At 35.9% G+C, this 25090-nt stretch overlaps 1 protein-coding gene across 2 annotated transcripts in view; it reads right to left on the reverse strand.

The window, feature by feature from the left end:
• Positions 1–1408: 1408 nt before the first annotated feature.
• UBA6 (ubiquitin like modifier activating enzyme 6) overlaps positions 1409–25090 on the reverse strand; it is a 77289-nt gene continuing 53607 nt past the window's right edge. For both annotated transcript variants that reach the window (XM_072620890.1, XM_072620891.1), the window contains exons 24-33: positions 22876–22927; positions 22716–22779; positions 20082–20151; positions 18972–19043; positions 17604–17721; positions 14726–14919; positions 9438–9565; positions 8460–8547; positions 8049–8143; positions 1409–3816 (exon numbers count right to left, since the gene is read on the reverse strand). In XM_072620890.1, the coding sequence (XP_072476991.1) occupies positions 3681–3816; positions 8049–8143; positions 8460–8547; positions 9438–9565; positions 14726–14919; positions 17604–17721; positions 18972–19043; positions 20082–20151; positions 22716–22779; positions 22876–22927 (1017 nt within the window). In that variant the 3' untranslated portion in view covers positions 1409–3680. The remainder of the gene's footprint in view (positions 3817–8048; positions 8144–8459; positions 8548–9437; positions 9566–14725; positions 14920–17603; positions 17722–18971; positions 19044–20081; positions 20152–22715; positions 22780–22875; positions 22928–25090) is intronic.

Raw genomic sequence — 25090 nt, forward strand, 5'->3', positions numbered from 1 at the left:
AATTCTTATTCTGTTCTTTATATTTTTGGGAGCCGGCATATAGTAGGTCCTTGATAAAATGCTGAATTGTTAAATTTTTATGACCATCCCGGTAAAGGAGATAGTCCTCATAAAAGATGTCATAAACTATAATTCCTGGCAAAGAAGCAGAACAAAGGTTAGAAATTTAATATTGCATTACATAAAATACAAAATGTAATGACAAAACTTTAGGAAGAAAAATGGAGACAGTAAGAATAAACATGGTATTTTCCAGGTCATTTATTTTGTTTCTGATTTTAAATGCTGTACTGCCACATCGAAAATATTTAGAAGGCAGATTGAGTCCCATACTGATCTGCTGATCCCAAGAAAATCTCCTGTTTTGCTAGTTGAAGTGATAAAGGGGTTATCTTGACCAAGGCATTCTAAGGAAAATGACTGCCCTTTTAAAATAATACGGTTTTTACAGCACCTACATTCCTCAATGTAACCTTCTCAGACCATCTTAGCAATCTCTAAAGGAAAATTAAAATATTGTCAGCTACTATGATTGGATGAATACCTTCATCATCACCACCATCACCACTGAGTTAAAGCAGGCAATTGACTTGTGTGGCCCTCCCTTTATAGGTGAAGAAACTGAGACTTTAAAGGGATCAGGCTATTCACAAAAGATTGCAGTGGTAGAGCCAGGATTGGAATGCAGGTAATTCCACTAGAAAATTATGGTTCTTTCCACACCATTCCTTTTTGTGGTCCCATATAATCCAAATCCTTGAACCAGAGGAAGTCAATAGGGGCCACTACTGTTTTCCTTTTATAATAAGCACCATTTTTTTCTGAACAAAAAATGAGTATAATTTAAGTCTGTGGGCAGAGACAGTTTCTTTTATCTTTAAATCCCTACCAAAGAGCAAGGTACTTGACATCCAGGAAGTGCTTAGTTCAAGTTCAAGCACCTCCAGGATTAGAACCAGGCCTTTTTACTGCCAAGGCCCAATAGTGTTCCACTGAATCAGACATAGTGCACACACAAAAACAGAAACATACAATCTCAGGTATTCTGATTGGCACAATTTGGGAGGACTACTTTATAGATCAGAAGCAATTGTAACTTCTTAAAATGCACTTGAAGCATGATCCCCAACTAGTACAATTAGGGCTGTTGGTACCATCTTCAAAACACTCTTGCTGATGCCCCTTCACTGCTTACTTGTTCCACCTTGTTTTTCCAGTGGGGAAGAGTGTGTGATGATGTTCTAGAATCCCCTCATTAGCGATCTTCTTATAAGCACCCTACACTTAATCTCAAGATTTTTCTCACAGAAGCAAAATAACCTTGTATAAATCATGGAATACAAAATGATATTCAATGTACGCTGATGGACCAAGACATAGAATCTTATTTTTTAAAAAAAGATACCCATTTTATGAATTTAATTATTTTAATAAGTAAAAAATTACTTGATGGTCCTGTACAAATCATGTTATTCATCTTTACATCTGATATTCGTCATTCATGTAGGTAGATCTCACACTACAGAAATGCACACACGTACAATTAAAGAAAGAACACCTGGAAGCTCCCATTGGCTTTGCAATGGGGGTAGAAATGATCAGACTGGCAGAACAGGTTGTCTCTACACAGACACAGTTGTAACCATAAAATGAACATAACATTGCTGATTTTGTTTATATCTACACAAGTACTTTGACACCCCTAAAGTAAGCACTGATAGAAAAATTCCATGTTTACTCCTACAGAAACCATGGCATGGAAACCCCGAAGGCCTCCAAATTACAAATACATATAGGGGTATCAATAACCATTAATTGCATAAATTAACTCCCGGAAAACTCTCAGTACCGTCTCATAACCAATTTGAGAGTGTCATAAAGGACAAAAATTTTATTTTAAAGTTTAGGGATGGGACTAATTTTGACAGGATTTTGGACTTCCCCTAAATATATTAAAACATGAAAATTTATATCATTTGGATTAGAAAGCAAAAGGATAAGAACCGTCACAAATACTCTAAAAATAATTACTTTTAGTTTTTCTTTGACCACTCTGCCCTAGTTAGTAATACTTAGGTAGTGATACGAATTTTTTGGTCACATACCTGCCAAAATGGATATATTTAAGGGCAGATCCTAAAAAAACCAAACCAAAACAAAAAAAACCCTTCAAATATTCATCTTTCTGATAAGCAAAATCAATTAAATAATTTACAAGAGGTATAAAGAAAGAAAATAAATATCCCTTATTAAACGCACTAAATTGGGGATCAACATGAGCTTTAGCTTGATGCAAAATCCAGTTTTTAAAACCTGTCTTTGGTATTTTTTACACTTGGCATCTTGAATAGTCTTCTCATATTGATAAATTGGAGAATGGAAAAAAAGGATAGCAGGAAGGGAAATAATGGCAAAATGACTTGCAATGATGTTATAAACTGATGGTTGCTTTAGACTGCATAATTCCAAAATTAACAATCATTTATTGATTCACAGACTTTACAATGCTGAATTAAGTCATCATTTAAAAGAGAATACTTGCATTTATATCAGTTAGGTCTCAACAAACAAGGTTTATGTTGATTAGGGCTTTAAAAAAAAAATACATCCCAGTTCAGCTAGTCTTTGGGAATGGGCAGTAAAATAACAGATTCTCTTTTCATAATCAGAACAAATGTTAAAGAGTATTACATTTTAACTATTATTTTCCATTCCTTTCCAAGGATGCTCTTTTTTTAAACCTTCTATAGACTGATGGGCTACAGAGAAAATCGGATTTAGTGAATTTCAAATAAAAATCATTATGAAAATCTGACATTTTAAGCATCAAGATTAATTATATTTTTCATTCTCTCCTTTTAATCTCCAAGTAGGCTATAGGTAATTGTTAAAATTAGCATAATTATTCTGTCTAGGTTAATATGGAATTTTGCCTGATCCTCATCTTACAGTTCATAAACCGGTGTTTTCAAAAGAAGGCCTGATTTATGGGTTGGGCAGATAAATATGCTATGATGATGATGATGATGATGTAACAGATGGGTTAAAAACCCTTACAAGAAGCAGAAGAGTGCTGCTCACAAAAAGATTTTTTTTTTTGCTGCACAATTATAAACTGTCTTTTTCTAAGACATCCACAAAATAACTGATGTTTGAGTTTCAAAGCCTAATCATTTGAGGTACTGGAACAAAACAACACTAGAACAAACACAGAAACAACATGTCTCAAATTTCCAAAGTCCACAAAAAAAATGATTCCAAGAAGCAGCTTGTCTATTTCCATTTCGTGAGACTTTCAATTCTTGATCATTGTCACTTCCTTAGACCTTGCTTGCATCTGAAAAGGATGACAGATGAATATATTCTTCCTGTTTTCATTTGCTCAGGATAAATACATATATTTCTGTTGTGGAAAATGTCATAAAATGGTATTCCAGTTCTGTAACTGACATTCTTGTGACTAGATCAACGCATGAAGAGAATCAGGACAAGTGTACAATAAATTCAATTCTGTTTTACAGTTCTTCAGTGTAGTTTCCTACTGAATTTTCTTTCTTTTTTAAATTAAGGCTTCATTAAAGAGAAATACATAAGTACCATATTAACTTTTAAAAGTTAATCAAGTTATATACGCTCCTATCACAAGAAGTGATCCTGGAGTGACTTTAAAACTGTTGTTGTCAATCGTTGCCCTGGCTGAAGTAGTATCTTACGGGGGGTCCTGGCAAATCTTCATCACCATCATTTTCTGGGGCAAATGATACAGTAAGATCTACGTATTTCTTTTCAGTTGATGGTTTCACAAGCTTGTGCATTCTATGAAGAAAAATCAAAGATTAATTCTGTATGAAGGTACTCAGGAAATGAACAATTCTTAAAAACAAAACAAAGCTCTCCTTATATCTGTCTACCCAAATGACCTCACATATTTTGTTCCCCTTCTCTTTCATTAAGGAACTCTTATTTATTTATTAAATTTTTAAAATTATTTTATTTGTTTTCATTGTTCTACAATCACTTCCATATATCTTAGATATTTCCCCCCTTCTGTCCCTGAGATGGTGTACAATCTTATATAGGTTCTACACATACATTCTTATTAAATACATTTTCACCTTAGTCATGCTGCATAGAAGAATTAAAATGAACGGGAGAAACATAAAACAAAATAAAACATAATACAAAAGTAAATGGTCTGCTTCATTCTGCGATCCAGTTCCGTAGTTCTTTCTCTGGATGTGGAAGGTGTTTTGACTCAAAAGTCCATTGGGAATTTTTTAGGTCCTTGCTTTGCTATGAAGGACTAAGTATACCGGAGAAATTCCTCGCACACTGTGGCTGTTGCTGTGTACAAAGTTCTCCTGGTTCTGTCATTTCACTCAGCATCAGTTCATATAAGACCTTCCAGGCCTCTCTGAAGTCTTCCTGTTTGTCATTTCTTATAGCACAATAGTATTCCATTACATTCATATACCACAACTTGATCAGCCATTCCCCAACTGATGGGCATCCTCTCGATTTCCAGTTCTTAGCCACCAGAGAGCTGCTGTAAATATGTTTGTACATGTGGGACCTTTCCCATTTTTATGATCCACTGAGGAACTTTTAGAAAAAACAGCCTCTGTCCCTATTCCTTTACCATCCATCACCACTCTAGAGACACAATTTAAAGGTTGCTAACGAATTCTTTAGTAAGTAAAATGGCATTTGATGCGAATGACTTCACTGATAATCATTCACCTAGAGCAGGCCAGCACATCGTGGACTGCTCATGGCACACTGCTTGCAGCCCACCAGAGACTTTTGGGCAGATCGAGAAAAATGCAGATCGCTCAGCAAAAGTGACTATACAACGTTTCCTTATGGCAGGCCTACGTAACACAGGGCTGCCTGTGCCTGCCAAAAGGTTTTGGGTGGCCCAGGAAAAGTGTAGAGAATGTGAAACAGGGCCTATGTAACACATCCAGTATGCCCACAGACCCCAAGCGGTATATTGTGTAGATCTGCCTTACAGTGACAGCATATTCCCCCCTTATCCTTTTCCAAAAGGGGAAGCATGTTAACTGTTTTCAAGTATTTAAAGTGCTGTCAGGTGAAAAAAAGGATTACATTTGTCCAGTTTGGTTCTAAAGCAGTGGTGTCAAATTCAAATAGAAACTATCCCTACCTGTGGCATGTTGACTTAGAAAATCACAAACGAACATTATCTATCTTGTGTTTTTATTTATTTTATTAAACATCTCCCAATTATAATCTGGCAGGCAAACTTCAGCAAACTGGTTGAATATTTGATACTTCTGATCTAAAGGTTAGTACTAGGAGCAGAAGGTAGACATTATCTGAGACAGTTTTAAGCTTGACTTCAGGAAAAACTTCCTAACAAGTAGTGCTATCCTGAGTGGTATAAGCTGCCTTCCAGCATGCTGAAAGTCTTCAAGAAAAGCCTGACAGATCACGTGTAACCTTCAAGAGCTATATAAAGGTCAGCAGTTATTATTACCATGGATTCTTATATAAGTAGGATTAAAATGACTTTTGATGTCCTTTTCAACTCTGAGATTTTGATTCTACCTCTTTTTGTAGTTATTTCTGTCTAATTTGCTAGCTACTCTTCTACTTTCTGATACTATAAGAGGAGATTATTCCCCATGTAGTCCTAGCTTTAGCTCTATCCTATATATTCTCTACTTTGACAATAACATTTACACCTATGACTTTTAACTATTACTTCCATACAGGGGATTCTGTATTTTTAGCCCTGGCCTATTTTCTAAACTCACCAGGCCTATATCTCTTGCCTCCTGGATGTTCCATAAACAGCTCAAACTCACATCTAAAACAATATACTGTTTTCCCGCCTCAAATCTACTTCCCTCTATCAATGGCACTACTATTCATTTAATTACTTATCTGAAACCTTGGTGTTTATTTCTTATTTTTCTCAAACTCTCAACTGTCATTATGCAGCAAAAATTATAAAACTGTGTATACCCTTTGACCTGGCAATAGCACAGTATTAGGTCTGTTTCCCAAGGTGATCAGGGAAAAAGGAAAAAAATAAATCTGCATCTTATAAAATATTTATAGCAGCTCTCTTTGTGGTAGCAAAGAATTAGAAACTTAGGGTGATGCCATGAATTGGGGAATGCTTAAACAAGTTGTGGTATATGACTGTGATAGAATACTACAAGAGAACACCGTCTACAGTAATAGCAATATTATTCAGAAGAACAACTAAGTTACTTTGAATATTCAAATCAACTTACAAAGGCCCTATGAAGGAAGATGGTATCCAGCAAAAGAGCTGATAAATAGAAATATATATAGTATGGCTTTACAAACACACCTATACACCCACCCCTGTGTCAAATGGTGGCCTTCTCTAGTGAGGGGTATGGAGGGAGGGAGGAAGGAAGAAAAAAATAAAACTACAAAGTGTCCAGCAGAGAACAAAAGAAAACAGAGAAGGAAGCACAGAAAAGCAGGGTAGTTTTGAAAACAATGTGTTTGTTACAGTTTTTCAAAAAAAGTAAGCTGTAAAATGGAGATTCATGGTTCCATGCTTTTTGTGTTGTGCTGTGGAAATGCTTTTGTGTGTGCTTAAGTTCAAAATGGATAAAAAAAAAATCTCAACTGTCATATCTATTCAAGTCAAGCACTGTTGCACCTACCTCTTCCCTTTCATTGCCACTTATTATCATCCCTGGATTATTCTACTGGTCTTCTAACAGACTTTCTGTCTCCAGTCTCTGCCTGTGTCACAGTACACCCAGGTTAATCTTCCACATTACTCCCTTTTCCACACTTGGTGGTGCAGCCATACTGGTTGGTCTGTCTCCTATTCTTCAAACACAACATTCTATCTATGTGCTGTTGCACTGGTTGTCCTCTCTGCTTGAAGTGTTTTCCCTCCTTATTTCTACCTCCTCAAATCCCTGATTTATTTCAAAATGTAGCTCCAGTGCAATCTTTTACATAAAATCTTTCCTGATCCCCCTACAACTGGCAGTGTCCCCCTTCACAAAACAATCTTGCATTCATGATGGCTCCTGATAGAATATGACCTTGCTGAAGACAGGAACTATTTCACTTTTTCTTTATATTCCTAGAATTTAGGTACAGTATTGGCACAAGGCACATATTTAAATACTTGCTGATTGATAATATGTTGTATGAGCCACAGAAAAATAAAGTCCTCGTGGGGAGGATTCATTTCCTTTTTGACTTTATATTTCCAGTGCATAGTCCAATGCCTTGCACGTAATAAACATTCAATAAATGTTTGTTCAACTGAACTGAATATAGACATCACTTTGTTGTGAATTATTTGTAGTAAATTTTTAATTCCATCAACTATATACTTTGCCATCAGTTCAATGCTTTTTGCTAATACCAATAACGAATATTAACTGGTTAAATCTTTTTTTTAAAATAACAATGAAAATGCAGGCTTTTGCCCACTTAATTAGTTCAAGTAGATTTGGGTGCAAATTTGAATGGGTCAGTACCTTCCCAAGTTAAGACTCTTGGCTCCTTATTGCTTTTGTCCCTATGACTTTAGTCATTTATGGCACTAAGCCTACACAGATGCGGCAACTTTTTAAACAGCATTTGTTAATAACTAGAAATATAAGAAGATGAAATGTTTCCCCCTAATATAACAAAAGAGGGTAAAAGAGAGTCATCAAAACGGAAACAACCTTGATTAAGGCTGGTAGTACTGGAAAGAATTCAGGCTAATTTAACTTGTTTATTAAAACAGAACACTTCTATGAATTACAAATCAATTCTTGCATTCAGTTTTTTTCATCATATATTTTGGAAAGGAATTTTGTTTTAAGGAAGTCAACAAATTTTAATTAGGACATTTAAGGTGTGTCTAAACACCAGCATATTACTAACATATTTTATATTTTATATTACTAACATATTCTGGATATAATTATTACAATTGTACTGGTGTTAGAAAATTTTTATTTGCTTAGTATAGACCTAAGCCAGGATCTTAATCCTGGTGGATCTTTGGGGTTAAACATTTTGATACTTACGTCAACTTTAATCTTTTTATATGGCCAGGCATTACAGGAACATAAAGCATCTTGACGCCCTGCACCACCATTGTTGGTTCAATTCCATACTTTTCCTGTGAACATCAAAAAACTTTTTAAAAGATGAACCACACCAAATGTGCGGTTATTTATTTTAAGCACTAAAACTATTTAGTCCTTGTGACCAAACACTGAACCACAGTGTCCACTTGTCTTGAAAAGGTAATGGATCTGTGGCAAAGGCAAGATAACCACTGAAGATGACCTGCGACAGGACTGAAACCATTTACTTTTGAATCTTACACAGAAAAAGAAGTATAAATAAGAGTGAGGGTAAGTGCCCTCAATAGAATATGCCATCTATTCCTTAATTTCCCAACAGGATGAATCAAAAGAAATAAAAGGTCTCACCCTGACAGCACTTATGAAATCTGAAAGGGTGAACTCTTCTTTTCCATGAATACTCCATCTGTCCCAGATTGTAAATGTTATTCCATTTCTGTTATTAACAAGAAAAATGTTTAGGATGTTTATCTTGCTAATCTTTAATAAAAATACAACAAAATCCAGCTGGTAGGCAGTACTCATCTTTTCTTAGCAATTAAAAATAAATGTAAGAGAGAAGGAAAGGCTATTTCTTGAATGTTTTAAAATGTTTCAAATCTTTGTCTGCTGACTTATGAAAAAATTTATCAGAGTCAGGATTTTCAGGAGACTTGAATGCAGTGGTTTTTTGTTTTAAGGGAAAAATAATAAACACAAAATTATCCAATTTTGAGTTAGAAAGGTCCTTACATGCCATCTAGCTTATTCAATTCATTTTGTATTTGAAAAGCCTAAGGTTCAGAGAATTAAATGATCTACTCAAGGTCACAAAGCTGGTTTGGTAAAGAGCCAAGACTAGAATCTAAGTCTATTGGATTCTCAGTCTAGAGAAGGCCCATACAACATAAGGTTTGTGTGTCCCTTGCCAAAGGATTTTGGGTGGCCTGTGAAAAAATGTAGAGGATGTAAAACAGATCTGCACAACATACCACTGGTGGTCTGTATGTTGTACAGGTATGATCTAGAGCTCTAGATCATACACCATATGTAGGTGGGAGACATATGATTATTACATATGAAATAATGAACACAAGAATGTACAGTTAAATTTGCTCAACTATGTTGCAAACACAGAATAATATACACAGCTGTTAGGAATCAAAAGAATGAACTCTCTCTACTTATTCAGGAGTTTCAAAGAATAAAATGGGATTTAGAGGAAGAAATGACAGTAGAGGGTATATCTATTTCCTTCTAGATAGGAAAAAAGTAAAGTATACTTAATTCAACTCTATTTCAGAATACAAAAGACTTTTGTTTTTTAACCACTTGGTTGTCACATACCTGATTTCAATCTTTTTAACTTCAGCTGCCTCAGTAAACACTATAATTGGAATGGCTAAGTTAAGGAAACAATTTCTGTAGGCTTCAAATGGAAGGCCACCAGCAACTTTGATCAACTCCAATGCAACCTGGATATAAGAAACAAACCTGATTAAATATTAGATAATATTTAATTTATAAATACACTATATCTATTACTTGGCATTTTTCCCATACATGATCTCAGGCATTTCTCAGAAAACAAAAACAAAATCAATTCCTAGATAATTTGTATGGCTTTTAGCAAGATAACCATTTACCTTATCTTTCCCAGACCCAGACCCAGAGCCACCATGCCACCTCCACCTCCACACAACACAACACTATATGAGTGTCCTCTCCCTCCACCGCGGAGAACAACAGTCAAATCAACACCACCCATCCTGGAGCCTTCATCCTCCTCACTCCTCCTTGATCACTTCATGACTTCCTCTTTCTCCAGTAGCATTGTCATTCTCTATCAAAATGTAAGCTGCTTTAGAGCACAGACTATTTCACTCGCTTTCATATCCCTAGTGCTTAGCACAGTGCCTGGCACAAAAAGTTTACTATAGTGTCTTCTGTAATTTCCTCTGTGTGACCATATTGGATATAAATTTTCCCTTCACCATAGATGAGGAAAACACTTATCTAAATATATTTTCTGCCGAATTGCTTTTTAATTTTTCTAACACTCATAAGATAGAGAATCCTTAGTTCACTAACACTAATATTCATTAGTGTACATTGCTTCCACTCTGTCCCACTAGTCTATGTACTTAAGATAGGCACAGTGGTGTGCCAATGGAAGGAGTTGTAAATTGGTCTTATCATTCCAGAAAGCAATTCAGAATTATGCTTAAAGGAAAAAAGAGATTGAAGGGAGGAAGCAGTGTGACACAGTGAATAGAAAGCCCTAAAATTAAGAACATATAAGTTCAAGTCTTACTTCTGACACATACTGGCTGTGTGACCTCTCAGGCAAGTCATTTATACTTTCAGGCCCAAGGCTTACTTCCTGACTGTTAGGCTGTGGCATAAATGCTGATCTGCTCTGGTAGAAAGAGTTTCCTAATATTAATGAAATCACAGGTACAATAAAAAAAAAAAAGTGAAATTGAGAGGAAGGCCTTCCCATGTTAAGTATAGCAATGTAAAGATATGGATATAAGACCCATTGGGCTGACATGAACCAATCACATAAAGTTAGAAGATGTGGATAGTTTGCATTTTGTACAGTAGAGAGAGTGACCATGTCAATGAGATTGTGGATTCATAAAAGAACACACTTCTTTCAGAGGACATAATATTATATATTATACAGCAGAAAAAAAGTTTCACCTAAAATGATTGAAGTTTTGCTACTTAAAGAAGTAAGATCCTTATCTGGAATGATCAACACCTTCTTCCCCTTACAATGCTGGATAAAACAAATGATTACTCTGTATCATATGTACATTTACCTCTCGTTTCTCAGTGGCTTACAAATCTGTAATAAAATACCAACCAGGCCCTAATTGTCCCAAGAAAATCCTTTCATTTTTTTTGCTGACTAGCTCCTTGAAAATAACTGAAGGCTGTTTAAAACTTTTTTCTTCTTCTTTTTAAGGTTTCCATACCACATCCAATCCTCTTGCTTAGAGCAGAGACCCTTACTTTATGCTGAGAAAACAGAGGCTACTTGTAGTAAACTGGGGTGCTCCTCTCTCTGAGTGAGCTTATCAGTTCCCATGGGCTTAATGATGATTTCTGTTTAGTAGACCCACATTCACATAGTCAGCCTTAGTCCTTCTCTTGAGCTCCAGACCTACATCACTAGTTATCTTCAGGACATGTCAAAATCAACATGTCTAAAATCAAACTCATCATCTTTCCCTCCAAACTTATTGTTCTTCCAGACTTCCCTATTAGTGTCAAGTACAATACCTTCTAGTTACCCAGGTTTATAACTTCAGAACTATTCTTGGTGCTTCACCTTCACTCATTGCATCCCCATCAACAAAATTAAAGGCTTAAAAAAAAAAAAAAAAAAAAAAGAAAAGTAGGGGGCAGAGCCAAGATGGCGCAGTAGAAAGACACATATACTCTAGTGCTTCCTCCACAGCCCACATAATACCTATAAAACATGACTCAACAAATTCTAGAGCAGTAGAAGCCACAGAACAACAGAGTGAAAAAAGTTTCCAGCCAAAGGTAACCTAGAAGGTGGACAGGAAAGGTCTATCTCACAGGATGCTGAGCAAAGCAGAGCAGAGCCCAACCCTGGTCACGTGGCACTGGGAGGAACAGGACCTGAACAGACCTCCCAGGCAGAGTTCCCAGTAGGGAGGGTCCCAGATCCCTCAACCCACAAACACCAAAAAAAGTTCCAAAGGTCAGCGTGAGAGGGCTTTCCCAGCTGGGAGAGAGGGGAACAGGGTTCCTCTAGCAATAACCCCAGGCGACTGCAACAACAGCTGCAGCAGACTGCAGGCAGCTATGGTGGCCAGGAAGCAACCTGGATCCATTGTCCAGGCAGCTCAGCTTAAAGCCTCAGGTGGTAGGGAGCAGCTGATCTAAACCTCAGCCCTGAGCCTGCCCCAAAGCCCCAGGGAATTGAGCAGCTGAGTCAAATCTCAGCCTCAGGTCAAGGAGAAAATACTGCAAGCAGTTGGAAAGAAACAATTTGAGTATTGTGGAAATACAATCTGGGTAACACAGGATCTGGGAGTTTCAACGTTAAGGGATCAAAGGGCTTGGAATAGGATATTCCAGAAGTCAAAGGAACTGGGATTAAAACCAAGAATCACCTACCCAGCAAAGCTGAGTGTAATACTTCAAGGGCATAAATGGTCATTCAATGATATAGAGGACTTTCAAGAATTCATGATGAAAAGACCAGAACTGAAGAGAAAATTTGACTTTCAAACACAAGAATCCAGAAAAGCATGAAAAGGTAAACAGGAAAGAGAACTCATGAAGGACTTTCTAAAGCTGAACTGTTTACATTCGTACATGAAAAGATAATATCTGTACCTCTTGAGACTTTTCTCAGTATTTGGATAGGTGGTAGGATCACACACACACACACACAGAGACACACACACACAGACACAGACACACACAGACACACACAGACACACACAGACACACACACACAGACACACAGACACAGACACACAGACACACACACAGACACACACACAGACACACACACAGACACACACACAGACACACACACAGACACACACACAGACACACACACACACACACACACACACACACACACACACACACACACACACACACACACACACACACACACACACACACACACACACACACACACACACACACACACACACACACACCCGAGCACAGGTTGAGTTGAATCAGAAGAGATCTATAAAAAAAATAAAATTAAGGGGTGAGGGAGGAATATATTGGGAGGAGAAAGGGAGAAATGGAATTGGGGCATGCTATAACTCATAAAAGAAATAAGAAAAATCTTGTTCAATGGAGGAGAAAAGGGATAAGGGGAGAGGGGAAAAATGAAGCTACTCTCTCCACATATGGCTTAAGGAGGGAATAACATGCTCACTAAATTTGGTAAGAAAATCTATCTTACACTACAGGAAAGTAGGGGAGAAGGGGACAAGTAATATGAGGGGGATGACAGATGGGAGGGCAAATGGGAGAAGGGAGTAGCTGGAAACAGGAAGGGACAAGGTCAAATGAGGGGGATAGAGTAGGATAGAGGGAAATATAGTTAGTATTACACAACGTGATTATTATGTAAGTCTTTTGCAAAACGACACATTTAGTCTGTATTGAATTGCTTGCCTCAGTGGGGATGAGCAGGGAGGGATAGAGGGAGAGAAGTTGGAATTCAAAAGTATCAGAAACAAATGTTGAGAATTATTATTGCATATAACCAGGAAATAAGAAACACAGGTAATGGGGTATAGAAATTTATCTTGCCCTACAAGAAAAGAGAGAAGATGGGGATAAGGGAAGAGTGGGGTGTGACAGAAGAGAGAGTACATTGAGGGAAGGGGTAATCAGAATGCAAGGTATTGGGGGTGAGTGGAGGGGAGAGATAGGGAGAAAAACTGGATGTTACAAAGTGTTGTAAAAGCAATTAGTATTAAAACAACTGACTGAATTAATTACTAAGACTAAATCTTTAGTTTGGGGAAAAGAATTTTAGTCTAAGTTTCCTAGAGGAAGGTAACCTCGGGTAAAATTTGGCATTGATGGAAAAGTTAAGGTTTTAATGGTAAATTTGATTTTATGATTGTTATTTAATCAGGAACTAGAACATATATAGAAAGGAATGTAAGCCACTTAAGACTTGCCTCAAAAGATGTTCCTTAGCCAATGTGAAATTATAATCATATTTGAAACCTGGTTATTGGAACTTGCCATTATTAGATGCTATGGGACTATTAAGTGACTGTTCTTCTGAGTTTAACTCCAGGTATAGATAGCAAGAAAGGCGGTCTGAGCCTTCAATCCATGATGCCAGTAAGCCTGCAAGATGCTGGGATGAACTTCATGAGAAGGGTGGGAGAGTGGCTGTTCAGTCTGGGCTGAGGTAGGATTCCCCTGACTCAACTTCCCTGCTGACACCTGGCAGACTTTAAGTCTGACTGAATGCAAGTTAACAATCTACTCCTGCCTGTAACTGGCATGCAGTTGGGGAATACTGTTTCCCTGCAATGTCCCTACTCTTAGTGGCAATTTCCTACAGTCAAAAGATTTGTAAGCTTAATACCAGATCCATTAAACTATAGACTGTTGATAGGGGAACATCAGAGGTTAAGTCTAAAATTAAGCTATTAGACTTAGGACTTTAGACCAATAACAATAAGTTAGGGTCCTTTAATTCTTAGTAATAGTGTGGAGACAATTAGGTCAAGGGCTTGTGAAATCAGTATACATAGTTATCTGTGTCTCAGCTGGTTAATATTAAAAAAAAATTCGTTTGTGGTCTATATTGTAAATGCTTTAAAAGAAGTATCACCTGACCGAAAGTTGGAATTGTTTTATGTGATATGAACTATTAAAAATGGAAAAGAAAAAAGCTGGAAAAAAAGCAAAGTATTTGTCATTTTGATACAGAGCTCAGTGTATGAAGCACTTCTACCATTCTAAAATATCTCCACACTTCTGAGATATTTTTAGTCATAATTTAAATTCTATAATAGATAAGATTAATATTCATCCTTCCAAAAAGTATAAATAAGTTATGGTCAGAAAGGTTTTTCTTAGAGGGTCAAGACACTCACCAAACCAGACACTGCAGCTGTGGATGTTGCTATGGCTGGGATTATTTTCCCAGCAATGCGCTTCGTCTTGAGTCGGTCAGCTGGTTCAATGCTATACATTGTGGCTCGAAGATTGGATGCTGCAGTGATGAAATCTATGTGCCCATTACTATCATCATCTTTTTCAAATGAAAGCACCACCATTTGAAGGTCATCTGATTATAAGTCAGGGAAAAAAAAAAAAACTTGAACCAGAAGTCCACATTTTAAACAGAACAAATACAACTGATGTTTTTTTCCCCCAGCAATTTCTGTTTTCAGATGATTTAAGAAAAATGACAAGGTGGGAGATGAGTCAACAATTGTAGTTACTAAAAGATACAAAAGCACGCTTTGTGGGCTAACGTGACCAAATGGCATCTATTTTTTTTAACCAGGCCTATGATTTTGTTGGTATATCATGAGGAAACTTCCTGTCAGTGCGCACTGGCACCTTTTCTGCAATTTACAGCTGAAGTTGCCTGAGTCAGTGAGAGGTTAAGGTTAAGTGCTCTATTTAGCGCAGGACTTGAACCTAGGTTCGTACCTTAGAGCCTAGCTCTGAACCCATTAGGCCATGATGTCTCAAAGCTAAATATATTAATAATGAAATAAACGTAGATCACTATAGTAATATGCAGAATTCAAGCAAGTTGTCCTAAAGATAAGCATGTATCTTTAAAAAAAAAGACTATGGAGAATGAATGACTACATGTTAGATGCATTTCTAAAGGATATTTACTATTAGGTAGCTGGAAATCATTAAGAAATGACACTAAATGGTCTACAAATGTGGCTTCCCCTATATACTCTAAGTAGTGAACTTTTGAATATCAAATCTGGGTCAGTATTGGGTAAGAGTCAAGCATAATAATATCAGACTTAGAAAAGTGCTTTCTTCACAAGAGTGGTAAGGTAGGTGGTGCTTATTTTATTATCACCATTTTACAGATAAAGAAATTAAGATTAAGTAATTTGCTTATGGTCACCTGACTACTACATACTGGGGGCTGTTTCCACCGCAAAAAATTGTTGATAAAACGGAAAAAAAAAAAATGATCACCAAGGATAAAGGAGCAGAGGTACAAATGGCCCTTGTCTCTAATCTACAACAGATGATTCACTAGAAAGTCAGAATATCACCTCACAGGTTCTGGTTTTACTATGTTTTAGATCACTATTGATCAAGTTTGTACTTGTGCTCTTAGCCTGAATTAACCTGATGTATCAATACAGAAGAGATTGTCTCTAGGAACAGATCTAGATGTTTGTTTCCCAAAGGAAACTGACTAAGGTATAACCTAACATAATTCCAGTAACACTGTTTAATTAGTACTCTTTACCAGCTCATCAGGTAAACTATATAAGAGCTATGGGGATAGAAAATGTTGTATTACTGCATTAAAGCTCCTCAAACTCCGTTGGCAGAAAAAGTGTTGAAATTACTGAATTCAAATGAAGTTTAAAATGAATGAGATTTGTTTCTTTCCCTCTTATTTATTTACATTTAGTTTTCAACTTTCACTTTCATACGTTTTGAGTTCCAAAATCCCCCCTTTTCACACCCCGTAACTAAGAAGGCATTCATTTTGATATAGCCTCTACATGTACAATCATATTAAATATATTTCTACATTAGTCGTGTTGTGAAAAAAGAATCAGAACAAGAGAAGAGATATGAGAAAGAAAAAAAGAGAGAAAATAGTATGCTTCCATCTGCATTCAGATTCTAAAGTTCTTTCTCTAGACATGGATAGCATTTTCCATCATGAGTCTTTCGGAATTGTCTTGGATCGTTGCATTGCTGAGAACAGCTAAGACTATCATAGTTGATCACTGCACAAGGTTGCTGTACATTCTCCTGGTTCCAATCACTTCACTCAGCGTTAGTTCATATGTGTCTTTGCAGGTTTTTCTGAAATCTGCCTGCTCATCATTTCTTACAAAACAATAGCATTCCATCACAACCATATACCACAACTTGCTCAGCCATTCCCTAACTGATGGGCATCCCCTCAACCTCCAATTCTTGGCCACCACAAAAAGAGCTGCTATAAATATCTTTTTTACATGTGGATCCTTTTCCCTTCTTTTATGATCATTTTGGTGTTGGGTCAAAAGGTATGCACACAGTTTGGGTGCTCTTTGGGCATAGTCCCAAATTGTTTGGATCAATTCACAACTCCGCCAACAATGCATTAGTGTTCTAGTTCTCCCACATCTTCTCCAACATTTATCATTTTCCTTTTTTGTCATATTAGCCAATCTGATAGGTGCTGAGGTGGTACCTCTAATTGTGTACTTCTCCAATTAAGTGATTTAGAGTATTTTTTTATATGACTATGGATAGCTTGAATTTCTTCATCTGAAAACTGTCTGTTCATATCCTGTGACCATTTATTTATCAATTGGGAAATAACTTGTATTCTTATAAATTTGACTCAGTTTTCTATATATTTTAGGGGAGGATCTGTTATAATCATCTTTCATTGTTGTTTTTGTTCATTCATGGTCAACTCTTGCAAATGACTCAGGTTTTATTGGCAAAGATATTGGAGTAGTCTGGCATTTCCTTCTTCAACTCATTTTACAGGTGAGGAAACTGAGGCAAAGAATAGGGTTAAATGATTTGCCCAAGATCACACAGTCAGTAAATGTCTGAAGCCAAATTTGAACCCAGGAAGATAGGAACCCAGAAAGTCTTTTCTGGCATTCAATCTATTGTGTCACCTAGTTGCCCAATAATCTTAATAGCTACCAAACCTACTTTACAAAATCCTATGTTTTTGGTTTTTGTGCAGATACAGTACTATTTAAAGTCACAGTCAAATAATTACTTTTACAAAGATAGTCTCCTTACTTTTAGTAGCCTCATTGGATGATATGGCCTTTTCTAACTGGAAAACGGCATTCCTCTCATCTTCACTACTAACAGGAACATGATCAGGTTTCCTCGCAGTTTCATCTGTTTGTACAACCTAAAATTACATAGGAATGAGAGCTACTTAATTTAATGCCACTATTTTCTTGGTCTGAAGTTGGCTCCCACAGTATATATTTTCTGTATTTTTCTTATGTTAAAAAATAAAACTATGGAGAAAACTACAGAGAAAAAAATGGATCCATTTTACTATAAATCCATTCATTGCAAATCATAGTCTCAAACAAATATCTACCTATTATTTTTAGAGGGGAGCAAGAACAACTAGTACTGTCATTTCACTGGTAGAGGGATTCCCAGCAAGGCACCTGATCTGCTACTTAGAATGGGGTATGAAGAGGTGAAATGCCTTGCTCAGTCACACAGTGTGCAGTAATGCAATTAGAAGAACCCAGGTTTTGACTCTGAGATCAGCTCTCTATATAATACACACTGATGTCTCTCATTTCTTAATAAAAGGTAACAAAATTCCTGACAGAAACCTGTTATATGTCCTAAGCTAGATTAAGATCAGCTAAAAAACAAATATTTGTTTAAGCTGTATGTTTAACTGCTCCTGAAATTTTTCTGAAAGGAGGCAGTGTCATCGTAAAGGGAAATTTAAGAGTCAATTTGCAAAGGATACCACTATTAAATACAATGTGTAAAGGGAGGTTCCAGTTTCTCCTTGATGTCAGAAGTGGCAACAGTGCTACACAAACCTTTTTGCCCAGTTTCAGAGCTTTCCATGGGTATACTTTGGGAATGTTTAAGCCATTAAAGATTTATTCAAGAAATAGCTGTTTACTCAACATGTTTTGACAACAATTTGTATTTATGCAACTCATTAGCCTATAATTCTATTTCAATTTCGTTGTTTCAAAATCCTATGGGAAATAAGGTATATGCCAGAAATTGGTAAAATGCACTTGTGCAGGGTAAGATGACAGAACGTGAGTTTGTTTTCATTCAATACAGCTTTATTGCCTCCTCTATACATAGCCATTTTTCTGGATGCTAGAAGATAGAAAGAAAAAGACTGCTTTCATGTACCTTACAGATTACAGGGTGGATATAAAAATGTATGTAATTAACTGTAAAACAGGTACAATATGAAAGTACAATAAAAAGAAAAAAGTTATCACAAGAGAGATTCTGTCTACTTGGAGATCAAGAAAGCGTAAATGGAAGAAATCATATTAAGGATAGATAATAACTGTGAGATTTTTCAAAGGATAATATAGAAAAGTACATGCTACAAATAATTCAAATAAAAAAACTAAACATATGAAAAATTTAAAAACATACCTTGTTTGAAGGTTTGAATTCTGGAATCTGTAATTTGGAAAGTATACTGGAGAAAGTTTCTACTGACAAGTCCTATTTTAAAGAAAATGATTTCAATAAATGGCATCTCAAAATCTAGTCACATTGTGATAGAACTATTCCTGATATTACCTCTGTATTCTAAGATTCCCCAAAATAACACCAAAAAAAGAAAACCAAATGAACAAAAACCTAGATCCAGTAGCACTTCAGGCATGTGGAACCAAAATGATTAGGTTATGCTGTATCCATTTTAGACATTCACATTTTATTTTCAAACAATCATTTCCTCATGATGTCACAGTTCCTCAAACTGAAGATGCATGTAAGTTAACTGATAATATAACTTTGGAGAGTACTCAACTGAAAATGAGTATGGCAGTTAAACTATTGAAATTTAAGAAGACTGATGTTTATGTCAGTTAGTATAATTTGCTCCTATGCCTAGAGTATTCAATAATCACCTTTTCAGGAACTTTGTGAAACTGTTTTCTCTTCCTCTTGAGAGAGTTATCAACTTAGGTAAAAGCTCATGTTGAATCTAAAATTTTTTACTAAACGTCTATATCTTTTTCTGATGAGCTAGTATTTAGGTATTTATTTGTCTTACCTTTCCATATACTTGTGAAGTTTCCTTTCTGAATCCAAGATGCCAACTTTACATTTGTCCTTATTAAATTTTATACCACTAAATGAATAAACTTACTTTTACTAGATAGTTGTATTTCACTATTAAGTTTTAGAGCAAATACATTACAACTTCTGCTTAGTCACACAAGACTTTTCAGTTCCTTATATAGATATAAGTCTGGGCAACAATGCAACACATTACAGAATGTTTCTTAAAAAAAAGGGAAGCAGTTATTTTGTTGGAGGGGGGAAGGTGAGGCAATTGGAGCTAAGTGACTTGCCCAAGGTCAGACAGCTAGTAAATGTCAAGTGTCTGAAACTGGATTCGAACTCAGGTCCTCCTGACTCTAGGGGCAGTGCTCTACTCACTGTGTTACCTAGCTGCTTCAATGGGAGAAAAATTGGTACTTGATTAAATTTTGATCCGTTTTTATCCCTTGTAGTACTTAAAGAGCATCTCACCTTTTCCGTAAATGGGATGCAATATATTGTAGCAAATAGCTTTGCTGCAGTCTGTACGAAACTGAAGTGTCTGTTAAAATAAAAAAAAACCAAAAAAGTAACCTAGATGAATGTCAATATACTGTAACAATCCAATTTGTTACAGCTTAAAAGAATATTCTATAACATCATCAACTCTTACATAATTAAGGTACTTAAATTTTTATTCCAGATATTTTTCTTAAGTTTAAAAGAATTAAGTCAAAATAGTCACAAGTGGAAATAAGAAGATTATATTTCTATTCTCTAAAGCACCAACAAAATTCAAAATCATAAAATGTCCACTGAGACAACACTTCAAACCCATTAGAAAAATCAATGCTGCCTTATGGAGCACCAAAGATTAAATTAAATAAACATACTTTTAATTTTAATCCCATGTGGCAATCTATAAACTGATAATGACAAAAAGTTGAAGCATACATACAAGTTAAACTGTAAAAAAGGCACACAGAACAGAATTATCTCACCTATGTAGGTTTCTTGCAAAAAAAATTGTGGAAAAGATTTTACTTTTTTATAATAGTTTCCTAAAGAGAGATGTTTCTTGCCCTGACAAACTACAATCCAAAATTTTAAATAGAATTTTTTTGAAGTCTATATGTCTTTAGGAAAAAAAAAATCTGTTTTTAATATACTGGATACAATTTGAGTCATGAAAGATAAGACATTTGTCTAATTTACCTATTTCCTTGTTTAACGAATCCTTTTCTCACATTTCTCACTTTACTAGTACCAACCAACAAAAGAGGGAACAATAGTGTAAAAAACAAAAATCACAGGTTTGAAGCTAGATGAGCCTTTAAAGTTATCTATAGGTGAGCAAACAGACCAGTTAAAGGTGACTTGCCCAAGGTCACAGAGTCAAAATTCAGACCCACATTTTTTCTTTCTACATCAAGCTATCTTTAATACTACAGAGTGGTAGATAACACCAGGATTTAAAACAATCACAAAGAATGTAACCTTCTGGCTACAAAAGACATTTTTAGGGTACATAAAAACTACAAAGAAATATGGAGCCAAAAGAAGTAGGGAGGAATTAAGAAGTTTTGAATAAATAATGTATAAGAAAACTCAAAGAGAATGATCTTTAAGTACTTAAAATCAATTTCCTAAAAGTAGAAGCCAGAACCTACATTCAATATCTTAACAATGCCCAACACCAACAAAATAAACAGGTGAATCCACATATTAGTTAATTTTTATCACAAACCTAAAATTCTATGCTTCTAGTTTTACTGAACATAAAAAATATCACTGACTTTTCGTTTTTATATTGGTCAGTTTAGTAAAGAAGTAAGCACTATTTCCCCACATAATACATGCATTAATTCAGAAATGAAATGGGCATTTAAGAATGCAATTTTCATAATACTCTCTTCTCGAATACTGCCTAGACCAGGCCCGCACAACATATGGTCTGTGGCTGCTTGCGGTCATGCCAAAGAATTTTGGGTGTCCACCAAAAAATGCAGAGGATGCAAAACAGGCCTGCAAAACATACTGCCCTTGGGCTGTTTTAGTGGGCTCTAAGCAATTCATAGGCTGTATGCTTTGTAGGGCTAGCCTAGATCATAGTGATCTTTCAAAAAAAAAAAAAAACTTCTTACCTGTTAATCTTCTAAATTAATTTCAAATACATAAACTAACCCTGTTAAGTACAAAATACTTCTATAGTAGCTTAAAAAAATCAAGCTTATTATTTCTATAAAGGGAATTCTTTTATAATCCATAAAAGTTATTAAGGCTGAAAAATTCATAACTCTATTGCCAACCCACTGATAGTAATCTCCCAACTTAATTAGTCCATCCTGAAGCCTTTAATTGTGTGGGATGTATTGATTCTCTTGTTGGTAGAACTTCCAGAAAGCTACCAATGAGAGGAATAACAGCAGTAAATACATAAAAATGGCATTCTTTACTACTGGCCCAGTGCAGATCATTAGTAACTGAAAAGTGCATACTTAGAAAATATATAATGCTACCTATTTTCAGTCTAGTGTCTTATATGTTCTAAAATAGTTTTCAATTATGTTTGTAGACAGTATTCATGATTTGAGTAGGGGTTGGACTAAATAACCTTTTAAGTTATCTTCAAAGTTGAAATCTCATTCTAGAATCCCATTTGGGTCTCATAATAACCTGTAAAGTAGATGAAGAAACCAAGGCAGGGACATTAAACAAGAAGTTATATGGTTATTTAAATAGTGAAATGTTAACTAAAGATAATTACTTAATAAATCTAAAGATAATTTTCAATTAAGAACAATAAGTTCCTTATATATTTGATAGCAAATATTTCAATAAAAGTATGAGTAATTAAACATTATGAAAAATTTTAACTGTACTTAAAATTAAAGATTTCACCAATGTGGGAAAAACATTAACTGTATTTAAAATTAAAGATTTCAGCAACGTGGGCAGTTTCACCACCCTCGGATATTATAACCCTCTCTAACACCTTAGGAAATGGTCTTTGTTAGTTGATACAGTTGAAAAAAATTTTCACCCTGTGGCCTTTGCTCTCAAGTAATACATAGTTTGGCCATTATCAGAAGAAATTACATTTGTTAACTGTGGTCCAATACTTACAAAGGATCATTAAATTCAAACTTTATTGGAGAAGGTGGCCTCTTTGGGGATTGCCAAAAGAAACCTAATAAAGACATATATAGTGAATTTTAACGTGGCAACCATTAATTAAAAAAAAGAACTACATTAAAGTGTGCTCCAGATGTTTAGGTATACTTACTGCCATCTTTTAATCGTGTGTCCAGGGGAAAACAATGAAGAAGCTGAAGAGCCTGAAGGGAGTCAAAGAAAAACATGATTAACATTAAAAATAAGGCTGTTATCAAATTCCTTTCTTGGAAACAAAAACAGAAGACCATTTTCTTCCAAATATATTGTTCTTAGTCCAGATATATATTCCTAAGGTACAGACATAAATTAGGGGAAGAGTGGAGAGAGTAGAACACAGAGAGGGAGCTAGTTCTGATGATATTTTAACAAAGAAAATTGAGAAAAGGCGACCAGAAAGGAGAACCAAAAAACAATGGTGTCAGGAAAATCCTGAGAGGAGAGAGTAACCAGACAATCGATAAATATTTATTAAGTGCCAGGTACTTTGCTAAACACTGGGGACACAGAAAAGTGACAGAAGACAGTCTCTGCCCCCAAGAAGCTTACAATCTGATGGTGAAGCAACATGCAGACAAATACGTACAAAGCAAGCTACAAGCAGGATAAACCAGAAATAATTAAAAGAGGGAAGGCGCTAGAATTAAAGAGGGCTTTGGGAGGGGGGATGATTTAAGAATCATTTACTACAGAGGAGTCAAATTAAAATGAAGGACTAAGGAAATAGCTATTGAATTTAGCCATAACAACAGAGGTCCTCAGAGAGACCATTTTATCTTAAGTTGCTGGAGCAAAGTCTGATTACAAGGAGTTGAGAAGTGAGTGGGAGGTGAGAAAATGGAGACAGTGTATATAGCTTTTTTGAGAATTAGGCCATGTATGGGAGAAGACATATAGGACAATAGCTTTAAGCGGATAGTATGGTCAAAGGAAAGTATTTCTAAATGATGTTGGAGACTGCATCATGTTTATAAACTACAATAAAAGATCCACTGGATAAGAAGAGTTTAAAAATTGTATGGGGAGTACACTGCCATTTTTAGTTAAATACATGCTTACTGGAAGACATTTTCTACTAAATCATCTCACTTTATACTGCTGCTAATAGGTCTTTAACTTCTCTTAAAATATATCTTAAAAATATCTTAGTTACTCATTCTCATCATTATTTTTTACAAAAAGATAAATGATGTTATATGTTTTATATGTTCTATGTTTTGTTTTAGTAGTTTTTCATTTGACCTAACAGCGCCTACTTCTCCCCAACTTCTCTTCACTTCTCACCTTAACTATGTTGTTAACTTCCTACTTCATCTATTTTCTGACCCTCCTCACATTCAAACCATGTCAGAGGTTTCACAGAGGCAACTAAATTGAGTTTTGAAGGAAAACAGTAATTGTGAGAATAGGGGATAAGGTGTAACGCCACACCATGCCACGCATGGGGGAGAGTCTGTAAGGATAGTGTCAGTTCAGATTACTGCTGGTAGTCCCATTTGACTGGAATGTAGGGAAGTACAGAGATGCAAAGGTGAATATATAGATTTTGGAGTCATCTATTTTGAGTGATGATGGTTGAAACTATGGAAGCTGATGAGATCATTAAGAGAAGTGACTCAAGAAAGGAAGGCCAAGGACAGAACACTGGCGGACAGAAAAAGAAGGAGAGTCTAGTAAAAGAGACTAAGAAGGGGTGGTCATATGATGAGAAGAACCAGGACAGAGCAGCATATCAGAAACTGAGGCAGAGAGTAAAGCTAGGAAAAAAGTGATAGTCATTAGTAACAAAAACAACAAAGAAGTCAAGGAAGATGAGGATGGAGAACAGGCCACTTGGAACAGTTAAATAAGAGAAGCAGAGTCAGAAACTAGGCTTGCAAGCTGTTGATACTTGAGTGGGAGGTGAGGAAGTAGAAGCAAGGAGTATAAGACATCTTATTCTAGGTATGTGGTTATTAATAAGAGAAGTTTAAGATGATTATCTCGAGGGGATGGGCAGGGTCTACTGAAGGTTTTTTAAGGATACAGAGACCTGGGCGTGTTTATAGGCAGTTGGGGAAGAGCCAGAGAGACTGATGATAAAAATAAAAATAAAAAAATTATGAAAGAAGTACACTCCAGGAACAGAGGGAGAGCCAGGGATCAAGAGCACAAACAGAAGAGACTAGCCTGTGGCTAGAAGATAGGCCACTGTTTCTTCAGAGCAAAGGAAAAAATGGGGAACGACACAGAACAGTTCTGATATTTGAATTAGGGGAGAAGAGGAAGATTACAGTAGCTGGTCTCTGTTATCTCAGTAACGTAGGAGGTGATGTCACCTGCAAAAA

This window comes from Notamacropus eugenii, chromosome 6 (assembly GCF_028372415.1).
Source record: "Notamacropus eugenii isolate mMacEug1 chromosome 6, mMacEug1.pri_v2, whole genome shotgun sequence".
Taxonomy (NCBI): domain Eukaryota; kingdom Metazoa; phylum Chordata; class Mammalia; order Diprotodontia; family Macropodidae; genus Notamacropus; species Notamacropus eugenii.